Source organism: Athene cunicularia, assembly GCF_003259725.1.
Source record: "Athene cunicularia isolate RWA chromosome 11 unlocalized genomic scaffold, athCun1 chr11_part2, whole genome shotgun sequence".
Lineage (NCBI taxonomy): Eukaryota > Metazoa > Chordata > Aves > Strigiformes > Strigidae > Athene > Athene cunicularia.
In genome coordinates this window covers 78,394-96,211 of record NW_020799114.1, presented here as the reverse complement: position 1 = coordinate 96,211, position 17,818 = coordinate 78,394, and the positions used below count along the sequence as shown (strand labels likewise).

The window sequence follows — 17,818 nt, the reverse complement described above, 5'->3', positions numbered from 1 at the left end:
CCGCTCCTTTCGCGCCGACACGGGCCCCGTCCGCGCCAGGCCCCGAGACGCAGGACGAGCACTCGTCTGTGCCCACTGGAAACGGAGCGCCCGCCCGTTTCCAGCGGCGGCGGGTTTTGGTGAACGTGCTCTGCGTCCACCTCGGCTGTGCCTGCCGCCCTCACGCACCTCAGTCCCGTCGCTCTGTTGCCCCCTGAACCCCAGTCCTGGCCTTTTCAGTCTCTCCTCACCGAGCAGTGGCACGTGCCCTCTGCTGCATCAGCCGCCCTTCTCTGGACCTTCCCAAGCCCATCCTGACTCCCCTAAACCCCCACGAGGTGCAGTGCCCGGGCCAGGCAGCCCTCGAGACACGGGCGCACCAGGGTTCTGTGTCAGAGCAGGGTGGGTGCTGCCGCCTCGTCCTGCGCCGCTCCCGCGATGCCCAGCATCCCTCCACTGCTCCCGCCGCCCGGCCTGCGGAGCCCCGTCTCCAGTCATCAGCACCCGGGGATCTGACCTGCGGCCCAATGGCCAGGTCCCAGCTCAGCGCTGCGCAGGACGCCTTCAGGTAATTTTCCTGATATTCACCTCTACAGAACCGAGTAGATCTTTTCTGTGTCTGATCCCTGGAGGCCACTTCAAACAGTGTGATGTGACCTTTTTACTGGCTGCCACATTTCCACACGCAGTAACAGCATCCCACTGCGCTGCCCAGTGGGACTGGCTGCCGTCCCGTCAGCAGAGGCGATGAATTGCTCCTTTGTTTACTGGTGGTTGCTGGAGTGAAGGCAAATGCCCAAGATCTCACCCACCATGCACAATGTCAGCATTTCTCAGGGCTGGTAAGGGCAGAGCTGATTCAGGAAAGGCTGTGTGTCACGGGAAAAAAATAATCGGTAGGACAATTTGGAAACACAGAGGGAAGCATAGAGAACCTGACAGCCAGCGTGAATATTTTTATTCAAGAGTTTGATCAAAGGCTGCCTGGAAAAGCTTTGGCATTGCATAGAAATACTTCTATTGCATTTAGGGAAACAAGAGTTACACCCTGAGGTCTCAGACACAGTGTGAATATGTACCCCCAGAGGTCCAAATTTGTCACTAAGATGCAGCAGTACATTTCCTTCATCTGTAAGATTGGTGGCAACAGTGATTACTTCACCCTTTTGTCCTTGCAGGGGCAACAGCAACAACCCTATAGATTGATACCGTGAGAAGCCTGTAGGCTGCAATACTCACTGCACCTCAGCACTGTAGAAAAACACTTTTCTTAACATTTTGTCTGATTCCAAGAAGGACGGGGGATCTGAAAACTTGTCTTAAAATATACTTAGTTTGGGAATAAGAGAGAACAAAACAACTCACAGTTTTGTTGAACCCCCAGTTCAGGTAGGACAGGAACTGTGTGATGATGATAAGTTAGGAAATGGAGAGACTGTGGGGAGCTTAGGACAGGGGTCCTGAGGTTAGTGCAGATGCTCAGCAATGAGGCAGTTGCACACACCCCTTCTGGTGTGCATGCACTGCATCACTCGTGTTCATGTGCCAGAGCCCGGGCCTCCTCGCTGCCATGCACAGGATGAGCTTAAAAGGTTACAAGATCCTGAGCAACACCATTTGGCTTAGCAGAGCTTTTAACTGCCATGAGAGGGCCATGAACAACTAAGCTGAATACTCATGAGTCACAAGAAGGGATGAAATAAGTGTTTCTTATGCAGTGTTGCTGCTGGTCATCCAGCAACCTGAGCTGAAGCTTTCTTTGGAATCTGTGATGTGCTGGAATTACTTGTTCAAAGACAGCTGGGAGGCACTGCTCTGGTCATGTGTTCAGTGTTCTACTAGAGTGTTTGCTGCTAACAAGTGAGGTACAAACTTCAAGGTGTTTTAGAACTGAGTCAGTCTTCATTTCTGTTGCTATATTGAGAAATGTTAAAAAAATGCTTTGTGTCACTTCACTACTGCTCAAAGTACCATAGCTGAGCTTGGTCAGCCTTGTCTTCTGGGTTCCTATTCTCACTGCAACAAGGAGCAGTCAGCAGAAGAGAGCAACAGGAAGCTGAGGACGCCAATATTAATCTTCACCTCTGCTTTGGCTCCTCTTTCTAATTTTTAAAAAATTTTTGGCTCTTCTGTTTCTGGCTACTCCTGATGTCATTGCTGCACTAAGGAAGGAAGGGCCTGGCCTGGCTTGCCATGGGCCAAGAGTGCTGACCTGGTTCAGTGCCCTCCCTGGGAACCTGGAGGGTGAAGTGGAAGGAGCAAATAATGAACTACCTCATGTTTCTCCAGCATGAGGCAGCTGGGACCTGTGGCACAATCACTGCTGGACACCACAGCCAGATTTATTGACTGTCCCACATAAATAAATAATCACAGGAACAATGAGCTCAGCACAATGACGATGCAGCAGTGCTGCAGAGAAGAACTGGAGGTTATTGTGAATGGCAAACTGAACTCAAGTCCACAAATGTCATCCTGTTGCGAAAAAAACTAACATAGCTAGGGTGTATAAACAGGAATGTCACAAGTAGGACATGTGAAGAAACTCTTCTGCCCCCCCCTGCCCCCTCAGTGCTGGTTAGGCCTCTAATCCTGCACTCTGTGTTTCCAGAGGCGAGTGGATCAGCTGGAGAGGATCCAGAGGAAAGCAAAAGAAAGCTCTAGAAATACAACCTATGAGAAAAAGATCGATCCCAGTCTTCTCATTTGACAGAACAGGTGTCTGTTAACAACTTGAGAGCTTGTTAATAGGGAGGTGTCTTAACTTGCAAACTTGTAAAACACTGCTGTCCAGGAGGGGAATATTTTGTTCTCCCTGTCTGCTGCTGTGACAGTCAGGAAGCAGTGAGCTTAGCTTGAAGCAAAAGAGATGTGACTTAGGCACCCTCAAAGAAAGACAATACTCACACGCACATGGAATACACCACTTTGTAAGGAGATGAGCAGTTGTTGCTGGAGCAGATTGGTTGGGCAGGTGGTGGGTTTCCATTGCTGGGGCTCAAATTCAGTCATGAGAGGGGCTGTCCTGTCTGTGCTCTGAGAGAACAAGGTGCCTGGTTCTGCCCACCCCACTCACAGCAAGCTCACGGTGTCACCTCGTCCCACAGAGCCACCATGCCCCTTCCCATCCCATCCCCACCAGCTGGTCACTGTCCCTGTGGCTTCAAGGCCATCAAGGGGGCAGCGGCCCAACAAAGCACACAACAGCTTAAGTCTCTGAAGTCACAACTCAAAACACAGGGAACATCATATTTACCTGGATGTAAGCAAAGCACAAGGCTGGACAAGGTGTTTCTCTTCACTGTGCCTTTACCCAGGAGCCACTGACGTCCATGCTGTGGGGCGCATTCCTCAGCATCCGTCACAGGGCTTGCAAGTCTGTCACTGTGGCTGTTGGGCCTGTAGCTCAGCAGTGCTTCCAACTCCCCACTAACCTGGGGTGCCCGCAGATCCCTCAGCGTGCTTCCGAGGAACGTGGAGCCCAGGCTGAGTGCTGCGAGGGCCCGCCGCGCCACCGCTCTCCTTCCCCGCCCCAGCGCCACTGCATAGCCCAGCACAGCGGTTATCGCGTTGCAGCGCTGCATTTGCAGACACTGGTATTGTGGGAGGCTGTGGTTATGAAAGCATTTGGTTCATACATTCCCTGCTTTTCTTGACAGTGGGAAATTGCAGTGGTAGGAGATCGCGTTCATTAACGCAGCTGTTTTCAGTCTGGCCTGGGGCCTGCCAAGGAGAGCTCCACCAGGAGCTGGACAGTGTATCGCTGTCCCTGCTGCAGCGCCCTGCACTGCTGCCATGTGAGCCACCTCGGCCCACTCTCAGAGGAGAGGCAGAGATCAGAGAAGCCATAGGTGCCAGTGCTCCCCTTTCCAAAGCCCAGCTCACCCTGCAAACTGCTTGCTGTGCGCAGGCAACTTCTCCAGAATGAGGCATCTCTGGCTAGACTGTGCTGTTTACCTTTTAATGTCTTTCAGATTTTTATTTCTGAGATCAAAGCAAAATTGATTCTAACTACAGACAGTAGATAGATCAAGTAGCTTCTGTCTATTTTTGAGTCACTCAGTTACTGGCTTTGAGTCACATTGTGTGGATTGTGCCATCACCCTGGCTCTTACACACAATGTTTGCACAGCTTTGTAGAGCCTAGCCGGGTTCTTTTGGAGCTGATTTTCTGCTCTGATTATGCAAAGAGATAACAGGTGCTATGCTCCCTTTCAGGTGAATGCTGGCTAATTAATATCATCATGGTTTGATCAGAGACTCATGCAGTTATATGTAGGTTCGGCACAGCAGCCCTGTGCACACTGCAAGGCAGGTTTAGCTCTGAATATGTGCATTTTCAGAGCGCCAGTGTGACCTGACCTGTCGCAGGCAAGGTTTGTCCCTGGCATCTCAGAAAACCTGCCGCAGTGTTATAAAGGTAAATATGCTGTGGGAATCGATAAACAGTCACAAAATTCATGAGAGCCAAGAAGGCTGTTTGCCCATTTAAATGAGAGTAACAATAAATTGATTTAAAAAAAAAAAAAAAAGGAAAAATCGCATATTTGGTTATTAAAAGCTGATTCAATAGGAAATGCAGAGACCAGAGATTAAGCTACACACATATTTGTGGTTGCCAGCCCTGAGCTGGTTGGGGCTGTACCAGTATCAGAAAGGAGTGGGCAGAAATTGCTGAAAATAAAAGCAAGATGTTAGGAGGTAACTAGTAAAGTGATTTGTTATTCAGCCCAGTGGATTTCTGTGCAGAGTATCAGTGGAGTGTCTGTCCCTGGAGCAGGGCACGTGGTCAAAGCCCCACTGGTGCATGTCCTGCCTGCAGCCTGACAGAGACAGAGGCTTGATCCTGTGCTCCGCTCAAGTGGCCCTTTGCCAGTCCTGCTTTCTAACTGCATCTGGGCCTGGAAAAGGGAACTGCTGGCTCTTGCTGGCTTGGCCTCTGTTCACAGGAATGGCACTCTTGGGCAGTCGTGGTACCAGAGTGAGGCTGTACCAAGAAAACATTGAGGCCATCACCAGTTTCTTCTTCCACTGGGAAGACACAAAAATCACCTGCTCAAGGTACACAAGAAAGAGGGAGCTGAAGAGGTATACGGGAAGATACCTGTGGAGGAGAGCTGCTGAGGGGGAGAGGCAAACTGCAGGGGGAGGACTGGTCAGGGCTAGTGGGGTACAGGGGTCCTGACGGTCAAGACAGCCCCGCTGTCTTGCTGTCAGAAATACATCCTGCGGGTGCCTTGGCTGTATTTATAGACCATGAAGTGCTGATCTGTGTGCTCCTGCTTCAGCCCTGGGAGGCTCTGTGCACCACAAGGTGGAGGGGAGCTGCAGAGCCCATGTGAGAGCATCCCGAGGCCTGGAGTCTTGCAGAGAGAGGAGAAAGGCATAGCAATATCAGGAGAAACCCACTGACCCCATTGTGCACCACTGTCCTCCCCCTGCGTCTGGCCAAGTTCTCGGCCTTATGTAACTGCATCTACCTATGTCTCCAGAGCCACATTTTTTTCCCCTCTTGGCAGCAGGCTTCTAGTGTGCCCTTTCCTGAACCCCACAGCTGTGTGCAGTATGATGGGTAGAGCTCTAGTTGCGTCAGCTTTGGGTTGTTGCTAGGCAGAACATGCAGCATCGTCCTTGAGGCCTCCCAGTGCCACATTCAATCCTGGCAGGGCTGCAGCATGGGGCCGGCTAGGGAAAGTGAGAAAATAACCATGGGTGCTTGAAAAAGGCCTGCATAGACTTCTGAAAGTCACTCATATCAGGCTTCAGTAAAAAGAAGAAAGTAGTCTGGAACTGTGCAGGTCTCAGCAGAAGAGAGCCCAAGCAGCTTCAGTACAAGACATTTGTGAAGTGTTTTTGAAAGGTTCTATTCCTTGTCCAAAGCCCCCAGGAGCTGTGGGAGGCCTGCCAGCCAGTCTGGGGCTAGGAACCCTGGCTGGACTTGTTGGCTGCACCCCACCACTTCCCAACCTGCTTCTAGCCCCTGAGACAGGGTGCAGATGCCTCTCTTATTTATCCCAGGCCTGCAGGAGGCAAGGGACAGGAATGCATAGATTTCACATCACTTAGCAAAAAAGAGCCTTCTGGGAATGGTGTCACCTGTGCTTTGCAAAACCATCAGAGAGGGAAGAATTGCATCATTCCTGTTAGCTGCCAAAATTATGAGTTTGCCTGGGACCTGCAGCAACCAAAAAAAGCCCACCCCAAACTCATGGCAACCTGAGCTTCCTTTAACCCTTCAGGTCCAGGTGCCTCCAAGACACCAGCTAGGGAAGTGCCTGCCTCCCTTCAGCCTATGGAGGGAGATAGCTCTTGGTTGTAATGGTGCCACAAACTCCTTTCTCAGCTGGTGCACTGGGAGCCCAGAGCCTTTGAGGTGAGGACAGACTGATGCTTTCTGCAGGCTTTGGGGTCCATCAGTCCACTATTGGTGCATTACAAGATGCTAGGGCTGGAATACCTGGACTCTGTGCAGATTTGCTTCCGCAGTCTTTGAGGACTGTGGTGCCAAAGGGGGCAGGCTGCCCCCAGAAAGAGTTAATGAGCAGGCATGTTCCAGATGTTTGAAGTGAACACACTTTCAATGGGGAGGAGAGGGTGGTTTTGGGTGGGGAGAGCAGCCCTCTCTCTGAGCCAATGGCTAAACGATTCGCTCTCAACGCCCAGTTTTGGGGCTTATTTCATGGGCAAGAATTTGCAGGAGTTTCCTCTCAAGGGGATTTGTCCTGGATGAGAAGTAGGGACTGGACCCCCAAGCTTGTTGGTGTCTCCCTCTCTGTGCTGTAGAAGGTAAAGTGCTATGCTCTGGTACCTTGCTTCTTTTGGGGGGGAGAAGCAGGGAGATCTGCCCTGGCTGCCTACGCTGAAGGAGTCCATTGTGTCTGAAGCTCCCATTTGCAGGAGAATCGTGTTGCTGGGTGGTGTGAAGGCTCTTGGGGGACAGCCTCTGCGCTATGGCCAACTGAGATATGTGGCTTATTTCTCTGCTCAATTTTTTATGCAGCCCTGCTGCATGCTTCTTCAGCTGTCTTGCTTTTGGTAGAAAGGAGACCCAGAAGGTATTAGCAGCAGAGAAGCTGAAGTCCTGTTTTGTGACCCTGTTATATCAGCCTGGGTTGCTGTAAGCAGGCTAATGCAGTCCAGCTGGCAGAGTAACTGCAGCAGCATGGGGCATCTCTAGGTGCAGACTTCACTAAAGCTGTGAGAAATTTGTTCAGATGGAAAATCTTGTCTGAACCAGGCAATGCTACAACCCTTCCAGCTCAGTTTCTGCAGCAGGGAAGGGTTAGGTGTGTTGTGAATATCTGTGAGCATGGGTCTAAGTAACTGCCATCAGAAAAGGGCCGCTGTTCACTGAAGTGCCAGTCAGTGGAGCAAGGCAATAGGGCAGTGTAGAGAGCATAAGCGGTTTGTGGCAGGATTACAAGATAGTGTGGCAGTACCAGCAAGAATGGACTTGGTGGCTCAGGAGATCTCTGCCTGCCCTGTGCCCTGCCCCTAACCTTCTGCCGGTGGCAAGCCCTAGGTCAGCAGCAGTTTGTAAGGCTTTTGCTGGCTGGGTCTGGCTTGTGCTCTGGGTATACGTGCTGGAGTGTGCATTTTGGGGCCTAGAAGGCAGCTGTTCCTCTTCTGTGCCTTGCTTGTTACCCAGCCTGGGGCAGGACTACAGACCCTTGGGGCAGAGCCACCTCCCAGGTTTCCCTCTTGGCCGTAGCAGTCTTGCTTCATTTTCTAAGCACTGCTTTTTGATCTAGGCTCTCTGGACCGGGGTGTTGCTCAGCTAAGAGGCAAATGTCTGTAACCTATACCCTGCCGCTGCCCAGTGCATCGTGGTGACACTGGCCAGAACTAGCTTTTTGGCATCTGAGATTTGTTTTTCAGAGTGCTGCATTTCTGACTGCAGACTTGGGAGACATTCTAGATGTGAACACACATAGTGGGCTGATTCCTGTGGTGGCAGATTGAGGTGTGCGAGCTGATAGCTGGGGAAGGTGCGGGGTGAACCTGGCCCTTCTGTCAGTGGAACATTGAATCTGCAGTCAAGCAGCAACCACCACATGCTGCTAAGTCCTGGCCGCTGGCTTTAATGGCACCTGCTCCCCAGCACAGTAAGCCCATGCTTGGCAGGGGTGCAGCTAGCACAGAGAGGTGCCTTTATCTTTCCCACTGCATTGTCCTCTCACTTATGTGTGGGGTTTCACTCCATCCTGGTCCCAAATGAAGCCCTACTTGCTGCTGCTGACTGAGTTATCCATAGGCAGGAGGGGGGGGGCCTACAGCTTTCAGAAGGTTTACTATTGGAGAATCGTGGGCTGTGTCCCCAAATGGGCAGATCCCTTGTTTGGCATCTGTTAACTAAGCCCAGGAAATCCACTCCACACTGACAGCTCTCAGGATGGACTCATACCTGATCCAAGTGAATGGCCATGGAGATCATGCCCCTGTGCTGGATGTTCATCTCAAGACCAATGGGAACAGCATATCACTGGGGAAGGTGAAGGGCCGGAAGCCAAGATGGGCTGTCAGGGCTTCTGAAATGTCAAAGAAGACTTTCAATCCTGTCCGAGCCATCGTAGACAGCATGAAGGTGGAGCCTAACCCAAAGAAAGCTATGATCTCCTTGTCTTTAGGTGAGCACAGTGCTGTGGCCAAAGCCTCTGGGCAGTGGGGTTGACTGTGTGGCTGGCAGATTGCAGGGCTCTGAAGCACAAAGCTTGTGCGAACACCCAGGGATAGGCCAGACAACCACACAGCTCTGTGCCCTGCCACAGATCAGTGAGAACTTCACTATTTTTCAATCTTTGAAAAGGAGACCCGACGGTCTTTGGAAACCTTCCCACAAACGATGAGGTCACACGGGCTATGAAGGAGGCTTTGGACTCAGGACATTACAACGGTTATGCTCCATCCGTTGGTAAGTTGACAAAGCTCTTCCTGTGAGAGCAGGATGAAGGCATGTGCCAGGCCCTACAGCACCGCAGGTATATGGAGCCCACAGACATCTTTCCAGTAGCACCCTGCAGCTGCCCTCACCTATAATCCCATGAGCATGCAAACATGTGTATCCCCCAGATAGACCTGCATGCCCTTCCCTGTGTGATCTGTTTGAGGCCCAGAGCCTCCTGTAGAAGCTGTGTTTGCTGCCCCAGCCATTACAACAGCCCAGAAGGGCTCAGGACTATGTCTCCCTGCTGTGAGCTGCAGCCAGGCTTCTTTCTGAACTGCCCTGACGAGGAGTCCCCTTGGGCGCCTTGACTTCACAGACAAAATGAGCCCTGTTTGCAGCCAGTGCACAAAGCCTGCACAGAGCTCAGGTCACACCTGCCTCACCTGAGATGCCGTGTGGTGACAGGGAGGCTGCTCCCATCCCATCACTAAGCAGTGAGGGCCAGGTAATAGCCCTTGGCCTCCCGTGGAGTCAAAGCAGCTCTCTGGCTGCCCTCCTCCTGTCAGTCCTGTGTCTGGCCCATCTGGGGCCAGAGCCTGTCTCCCTGCCCAGGGTCTGTCCCTGCTCTTGGCCCACCTGGCCCAGCCTCAGGGCTGCACCCTGCTTGGCCCGAGGCAGGACAGCTCCTGCCGCCTTGGCTCTGTGTCACAAATGGGCTTCCCCCAGCTGGGTGGCAGCTGTGAGCCTTGTACTGGCAAGAAAAACTAAGCGGTCTGGAAAAACATCCCTTCCATGTTTGGCTCCTCTTTCCCCAGGCTACCAGTCCTGCCGGGAAGCAGTGGCCGCATACTACAACTGCCCAGAGGCACCACTGGAGGCCCAGGTACTGGTGCCCAGCTGAGGCACTCCCCGCGCAGTGTGGGCAGGGTGCTGCTGCCCGTGCTTAGACCACACAGCATGGGGGCCTGCCCCAGCTCTCTTCCTCCCCTGCCCAGCTGTGGGCTGAAGGCTAGCCCATGGCCTTGTCCCCAGCAGCCTTCTGCTGCCCTCACCCCCTGCCCTGAGCCCTTCTCCTCCACCGTCCTCGGGAGGAGGCTGAGTTCTCCAGCTGTTGGAGGTTTCCAGCTTTTGGTCAGGCTCTGGACTTGTCTTCTTGGGTGAGAAGCTCTCACCTGGTAGAGCCTGGGCATTATGTCACTCCCACGTGGCTGGGACACTTCAGAGGGGCTGTGCTTTCTGATGAACTGCTGTGTGCTCTCTGCAGGATGTCATCTTAACGAGTGGCTGCAGCCAGGCCATAGAGCTTGCCTTGGCAGTGCTGGCCAACCCAGGACAGAACATCCTGGTTCCACGGCCCGGCTTCTCCCTCTACAAGACTCTGGCATTGTCTATGGGGATTGAGGTCAAACTCTACAACCTCTTGGTAAGTGGTGGCAGGCCTGGAAGGAGCAGTCCTGACATTTCTGCCTCTGAGAAATACCCTGGCCCTGCCTGGGGCATGGGTGAAGATAACCCGAGCAACCCTGGGCACCCTGTCATGCCCCACTCTGTGTGGCAAGTCCAATTCCTCAGCTGTTTCTTCCCCTTCACTTTGCTAGCCCGAGAAGGCCTGGGAAATTGATTTGGAGCATTTGGAATCTCTGGTGGATGAGAAGACAGCTTGCCTCATTGTGAACAACCCATCAAACCCCTGTGGCTCTGTGTTCAGCAAGAGCCATCTCCAGAAGATCCTGGCAGGTGAGCCTGGGCCTTGGTTGCAGCCTAGTGTCTGCCCACATCGCCCATGTCCTGGTCACTGCAGTGCTGCAGCCCAGGGCTTTGCCTCTGCCCTCATGACTGACTCCAGCTCAGGAAGCAGGGCTTGCTCAGTGTGAAGGTGTTGCCTTTTCTGGGCAAGAACGTGTGGACCGTGTCTCTTGCCTTTCCTAAAACACTCTGTGTGGCCTCGACTGCTCACTTAACTCTGGCTCCACAGAGGAGAGTGTTGACGGGGAGCCCTCTGCTCCGCAGCCCAGCCTGTCAGTGGGAGGGCTGGGGGAGGGAGGCAGCTGCCCCCGCAGGTGAAAGCAGAACTAGGCTCAGTCAGGGCACAGCTCTCCAGTGCCTGGGCTCTCAGAAAGAACAGTCTGTAGGGGGAAGATAGGGACAGAGCTTCCCTTAGAGCCCTGTCAGGCTCTGCAGCAATGGGCAAGTCTGCTCCTGTGGAGAATACAGGGCGGCCAGGCTGAATGCCCTTTCTCCCACAGTGGCATCAAGACAGTGCGTGCCTGTCCTTGCTGATGAGATCTATGGAGACATGGTGAGTGTCAGCTGTAGTCCCTTGCACCCCCATGCTGCCTGTCCTTTCTGATGCATCCAGGTCTCCAGAGGTGAGCCACAGCTCCACTCCCCTGCGCTGTGCCAGAGTTCCCAGTCCTCTGGTGTGCAGTCCTGCACCTCTCATGTCCAGCTCCTTTCCTCTTCCCAAACTGCTCACTTTCATGTGAGCGCACTTACCATGTTCACAGCTTGAAGCTGGGAGCTTTCACCACCAATTTCCCATCATTTCCTTGCTTCCCTTCTTGTTCTGCCTCATGCACGCCTCCACAGCTCCTGCAATAAGAGGCAGGGACAGATCTAACACAGCCTCCTGTCACAGGTGTTTGCAGACTGCAAATATGAACCCATTGCAACTCTCAGCACCAACGTGCCAATCTTGTCCTGTGGTGGCTTGGCAAAGCGATGGCTAGTCCCTGGCTGGCGGATGGGCTGGATCCTGATTCATGACAGAAGAGACATCTTTGGTAATGAGGTGAGAACTGCTGAGTGTTGCTGTCACAGCTACAGACTGGAGTGTCTTCAGTGTGTGGATCATCAGGGCTTTAACTGATACAGGCATGTACTGCAATTTTGCTCTCACATGGGTGTCATCCAATTGCTTACATGCTCTTCTGCACCTTAGGGCTTTTCATGTCCCTTCCTCACTCCATCTGCTCCCATACATGGACTTCTACGCACATCTACACTGTGACACTCTCCTTGTCTCTGCTGCTCCTTCATAAATGCATTGTCTTTTTTGTGTGTGTCCTTCTCTTCTCAAATAGCTCCAGTGTGCACTGACAGTATTGCATGGCTTATCCAGCATGTGGAGTCCAGGGGTGGTCTCTATGTGCTCTTATATAGTGTCTCTTAAAAGAAGCACCCTGCAGTGCTGCCAGTGCTTTATCTGGCTGTTTGTTCATCTGTGTTACAAGAATAACCATCTACTGCACAACCTGTCCACCTAGAGAGCTTTCTGTTGAGGAAGAGGGAGAAGAGAGGACCGACTGAGTGAGCTGAAGGCCAGTGTTGGTTGTCCCTACCTGGCTTTGAAAGTGTGGATTGTGAGCCCAGACCTAAGGGAAATGCAAAGTGGTATTTGGAACAGCGCTCTATTAGTGTTAGCTCTATTCCAGCTTTTCCCAGTTGGGAAGCTCCAAAGGTTGTCTCTGTTGGCATTACAGTCTGCAACTGAGGAACAGAGAATGACACTGTAAATAGTCTGGCATATAGTCAAGCAAATGTTCTTTAGTACTCTGTGCTCACTGAAGAGATGAATGTGAACAGCTGTAGGAACATAAGAGAGTAGGCCTTGGAGCTGTTCTTGTCCTTCAGAGAAGCACAGCTTGAGCTGCAAATATCACCATGTTTTTTCAGATCAGGGATGGCCTTGTAAGACTGAGCCAAAGGATCCTAGGACCCTGTACAATTGTCCAAGGAGCACTGGAACGTATCTTGCACCGAACACCCCCTGAATTCTACCACAACACCCTCAGCATCCTCAAGGTAAACAGGCTGTGACAGGTGAGCACAGTTTGTTCATGATTGTTTGGAGGGAGTCATATCTCTCTAGCTCATCATCCCTCTCCTGATCCTGCTTGAAGGTGCAGTTCTATCTGTGACTAGGAGAGGCTAACAAATCAAATTCCAGCAGGAGATGTGGTAACTGGGGCAGAAATATGGGCTGCAATAAGATTCAGGCAGCCCAGCCCTGCAGCTGGAGTTGGTGACCCAGGGGATGGGGTGTTTGGCACTGACTTGCTGAGCTCAGCTCAGTCACGACTGCTGTGCTCAAGGCCATGATCACCCATACTGTTTGCATTCAGTCTTCCTTTATTTGCAGTGGGCAAACCTGTTTATAGTCCTGGTCTAGAGCTTGGCTTCCATTTGCTGAGCTGCTTCCTGGAATTTCTCCTGTTTTGAAATTTCTCTTTTCTGCTTTTCAGTCCAATGCTGACCTTTGTTATGCTGCCTTATCAGCTATCCCTGGCCTCCAGCCTGTCCAGCCTGCCGGAGCCATGTACCTCATGGTAAGCAAGGAGAGCGACGTGCCATTTCCAGATCATCTACACTCACACCACGTCTGGTGGCCATTGCTTGTCAGTGGCTTCAGAGTGGTGCTTGGCACCAGGTCTCTCTTACCACACATTCTCACTTGCCCTGTGCAGTAGACACATCCCTCGGTCACTTTAAAAGGCCAGAATATGTTGTTCACTCCTTGCATAGCAGAGGCTGGTACATCTCACCCGCTTGCTCCTGCACAGAAATCAATGAATTGTACTTTTCAAGACAATGTTGTTTTACCTGGATTTAAAGCCAGCTGGCAATGGGAAGCCCCTGCACTACAAATCAGATTATCATACTTCCCATTGAAGATGTAGCCTTCTTCCCACTAGTATGCCTGTCTTCTGCCTGTGCTCTTGCCTCTTTTTCTGCCTTTTTCCATACCTGTTTTTTTTAACTTTTGTGGTGAAACTTCCCTTTTCATCTCAACAAGCTCAATTGAGAGATTTCAAGCTCTTGATTTTAACACATTTTAAATCTGTTTTTTGTCTCATAGCGTCTCCAGTTTTTAATAAAAATCTGGACTCAGAACTGGAGAATACTGCAATATCAGTCCTATAGATAAGTCTCTATTAGTTGACCTTGTTTCCATTCTTACTCAGAACTACACAGGACATTTTGCTTATGCTCTTTTTGTAGAGGCACAGGTCTATGGTTCTTTCACACTTACTGTATTTTTGCAGTATCTGAACATTTATTTCAAATTAAGTCATCTGGTAAAATTTTTCTTCCACTGGCTCTTTCAGAACTTCTACGTGCAAATTATCTTTCACCTGGTTTGTTTAAGAACATTCTCATAAGATGTTTAAAATAATCTTTGGTTACAAACAAATAGCCAGGATATCACTGTGTCTTTATGTAATAAAGGGACAGCCTCCACCTCTTCAAATACATAACAGAAATATATATTGAACATTCCAGCATTTCAGTGTCATTTTATGAACTGTATCATCCTACAAGGATTTATTTTGTTTGTGATATTCTAGACCTTGCTATCTTTCTTGTTTGTCTTTTTCTTACCACATGAATTTATTGCATGACAGAATTATTAATGCATATTGACTAGAGTTCTCCCCCAAGCTGTTTTTCAGTATCTTCCTTCTCACTTCTCATTGGTTCCTGTATCTTTGCCAACAGCTTTTTACTAAAGTTGTCCTTAACTGAACTTCTAGCTTTAAGTAGTTAATGAATACTTCTTAAAGAAACCCAAATTTTCATTTATATATTTCTGTTTGTGTCTTACATTCCAGTCAGCCCAATTCATGAGCAAAAAATGAGGGCAAACAGCTGTGCTTGACTGGGAAGTTGCTGGTCCATGTGGGTAAGCAGGGACACTACAGATAGTTTTGGTGCCCTTGGTTGCCATGTTACATCTCTGCTGCAGGTTGAGATTGAGATGGAGCATTTCCCTGAGTTTGAAAATGACGTGGAGTTCACTGAGCGGCTCATCTCGGAGCAGTCTGTGTTCTGCTTGCCAGCCACGGTGAGCCTAACCCTGAGAGCCCCAGGCAGCTGCGGGGCCAAAGCGCAGGGAGAGAAGCAACAGGGGTTTGCAGCCCTGAGCTCTGGGGACAGGCCGGGAGGTGTGTGCAGTGTCCATGCCTCATCACGCTGTGTCTGTGCTGGCTGTCAGCTCCACATGTGGTGTGTAGGCATGGGGACAGGCCGTCTCTGGCTCACTAACAGCACTCAGTCAGGCTGCCAGGATCTTCCCAGCTCCAGGCTTGCTCTGTATTTCTCAAGCTGGCAGAGCTGGACCCCTGGACCCTACATACCCCCGGACCCTATGTACCCCCACACCTCCTTGCAGAAGCTGCTGCCTCAGAGGCACAGGACTGCTCCCACCTGTGCTCCTTTCTTCACCCCATTTCCAGTCCCCCACCCCTGTAGGCATAGGGACGGAGCACAGGCTGAGAACATCTGTGCCTTGTCCCACCTCCTCCCGGCTCCACTTCCAGCACTGATGACAGAGGGGACCTTGGATCCTCTCCAGCCCTCCCCTTCCCTGTCTCCTTCCAGACCATTTCCTGGGTCCTGCCTAGTCCATACAGAGTCCCTTGGCCTGTCACTCTCACAGCATCATGTCTGCATGGACGGAGAAGGGATATTTGCTTGGAAGCGAAAAAACAGTCTAAGGGAGCAAGACCTGAGCCCTGCTGTCCTACACTGACTATTTTTCACTTGTTGATGCAGCACATGGCCCCAAGGCAGGACTCTGAAACTACAGCACTATCCCAGGTAATTTGACAGCTTCATCCTTTCTCATTTCAGTGCTTTGAATACCCAAACTTCTTCCGTGTGGTGATCACCGTGCCAGAGGAGATGATCTTGGAGGCCTGCAGTCGCATTCAGGAGTTCTGTGAGATGCACTACCAGGGTGCTGAGGGGGCCCAGGATCTGGAGTGTGACAAGTAGCCACAGCTGGCCTCCTGCCTCTGCCAGGCAAGACCTTATGATGGCAGCAGCTGGGCAGGCGGGGCTGCTTCCAGCCAGCCCCCCCGGGCCTGCAAGCAGCTGCTGTCCTGCTGCTTCACTTCTTGTCCTCCATAGACCCCTCAGCACTACGGGAAGAAGCAGCCCCTTCTCCCTTCTCCTCCACTGCAGCTTGCACACCCTCCGGCATTCTGTGCTCAGGCTCTCGTGTTCTCTGCATCTGCACCGTCCGCTGCAGGTGGGGGCCCCGGGCTGCTGCTGGGCCAGGCCCCCAGCCCGGGCCCATGTGCTGGCTGCACGTCCCCTTGGGGACAGGAGAAGGCCGCTGTCTCGGAGGACAAGACAAAAGTACCCGCCTCTCACTTCCCCATGTTACCTTAGGAGGCCAGAGATCTTTATACCGAGCCCTTTGTGCGACAAAGGGAGTAAGTTATTGTGACTTTTTTTATTAATAAACATTCTGACGTGCCAGTCCCTGCACCATGTTCCTGTTGCGCCAGGCCTGGCTTGGCCATCTTATGTGTCCCCTGCTCGGCCCACGGTGCTGCAGTGCCCCAGGCTAGCCTCTGCCTGGCCGCTGGCTGTCCAGGGCTGCCCCGGCGGGGGCATGGCGGGACCCTCAGGCCCTCGAGGCACCACCAGGTGCCCCTCCCCACAGAACCGCCCTGGCTGGCCCTCACAGCCCGGCCCTGGCAGAGCGGCTGGTGCCTGCAGCCCCTGCCCACCACTGGCCAGGCCAGGTGCTGGTGCCCGGGTGCTCAGGCGGGGGCAGCCGAGCCTCCCTGCTGCAGTGGCGAGGAGTGGGCACCGCTTGTGCTGTGTGGAGGGTTCGTCAGGTGCCAACAGCACCAGGGCCACTGATGGCCGAATACATCAGCCCCATCAGGTGATAAGGACCCAGTGGCCCAGTGTCTGTCCATTCTGTGGAAACAGGAGTGCCTCGGCAGTCAAGAGACAGTAACGTTTGCCCGTTGGCCTGCCTGTTCTTGTGAGCTGCCCAGGGCCACAGGGAGCCATTTTGAAAACAACAGAGGGGTAGCCTGGGGAGTGCCTCACACACCGCTCTGTTCACCTATCCTCCTGCAGAACTGGGATCCAGGGTGAGCTGTGCCTCTCCAGCAACACCAGAAGTGAGCTAGCTCTAGATTACACACTGCCAGACCTCCTGCCAGTTTCCGTAGAAATCTCAATGTCTCCCCTTCCCCTGCCCAGGACAGTCAGGGCACCAGCACTCCGTTGGAGGGGAGGTATCTGAGAATGACAGCAGTGTATGAAAAGGTTATTGACACATCAGCTGAGTGTCCATGCCACATCCTTTCCCTTCAAAGAAAGCAATGCCAGAACAAAGAGAGAGAAGCTGGGTCTATGGGTGAATGGTAGATGGCTTCAGAGATTTCATGCCATTAGACCTCCAAATAGAGCCAAATAACCTGAGCTGCTTAAGATAAAACGTTGACAAATAATAAGTAGGCTGGTGTGTGAAGGGTCTGTTGGGCCAGGAGGCCTTTACAGCATGACCTTACTGCATTGTTACGCTGTCTTGCATCTACTACAGCTGTCAACTTTCATCTGTTTCCTTGAGCTCTTCTCCACATATTTTGGATTCTGTGGCTTTAATTCTCGTTAGTAACAAATGGACCCCATTTTTAGAGAAAGCTGCTCTTTTCAGACCGCTCTCCCTTCATGGACCCCTTTACTTTCAGAGTCCCCTCAGAGGTGTGTGTTAACAGGAAAATATTCTGCAATGATTAACACCATTCTGTTTGTTCTTAGCCCAGCAGTATTTTGCCAGGGACACTGAGAGAGCCAGAGACATAGCCATATATATAGCCCAAAATCTCAAGATAGTTAGATTGCTCAAGGCTACATCCTCTTTTGCCATCTTTTGCAAACATTTTGACCACACCTACATTTTCCTTGCTGCAATACCAAGCTAGCATTAAATCATTAATGTGCTAGGACCATTTTTCAGGTGTTCTGGTCATACGAGCTGGTGTTTAGGGGTGTTTTGTGCCAAAGAAAGCCCCTTCAGCACTGAGACCAACTAAGATGCCAAGACACGGGTCTGGAGCTGCTCTTCCTCAGATGCTTGGACAAGGTCTGCAGAGCATTGGTTGAGCTCCCTCAGTGCCTTTATGGCAGGGGAAGATTGGCAAGGAG

General features: G+C 51.7%; 2 protein-coding genes across 4 annotated transcripts in view; one reads left to right on the top strand and one right to left on the bottom strand.

Annotated features, from left to right (window-relative positions):
- MARVELD3 (MARVEL domain containing 3) overlaps nucleotides 1-292 on the bottom strand; it is a 1,652-nt gene extending 1,360 nt beyond the window's left edge. The window contains exon 1 of the mRNA XM_026857009.1: nucleotides 231-292. Within this exon, the coding sequence (XP_026712810.1) occupies nucleotides 231-292 (62 nt within the window). The remainder of the gene's footprint in view (nucleotides 1-230) is intronic.
- On the top strand, nucleotides 22-16,131 carry TAT (tyrosine aminotransferase). 3 transcript variants are annotated; one of them, XM_026857112.1, is made up of 13 exons: nucleotides 22-547; nucleotides 2,591-2,697; nucleotides 8,364-8,606; nucleotides 8,786-8,890; nucleotides 9,679-9,746; nucleotides 10,128-10,286; nucleotides 10,462-10,600; nucleotides 11,110-11,162; nucleotides 11,502-11,654; nucleotides 12,539-12,667; nucleotides 13,108-13,191; nucleotides 14,610-14,708; nucleotides 15,497-16,131. In XM_026857112.1, the coding sequence occupies exons 1-13, from the start codon at nucleotides 507-509 to the stop codon at nucleotides 15,638-15,640; spliced, it is 1,524 nt and encodes a 507-aa protein (XP_026712913.1). In that variant the 5' UTR covers nucleotides 22-506; the 3' UTR covers nucleotides 15,641-16,131. The 3 variants fall into 3 exon arrangements, with proteins under 3 accessions (XP_026712913.1, XP_026712915.1, XP_026712914.1); XM_026857114.1 differs by lacking the exon at nucleotides 2,591-2,697 and having other exon boundaries at nucleotides 517-547; XM_026857113.1 differs by lacking the exons at nucleotides 22-547; nucleotides 2,591-2,697 and adding an exon at nucleotides 5,229-6,765.
- The last annotated feature ends 1,687 nt before the right edge of the window (nucleotides 16,132-17,818 follow it).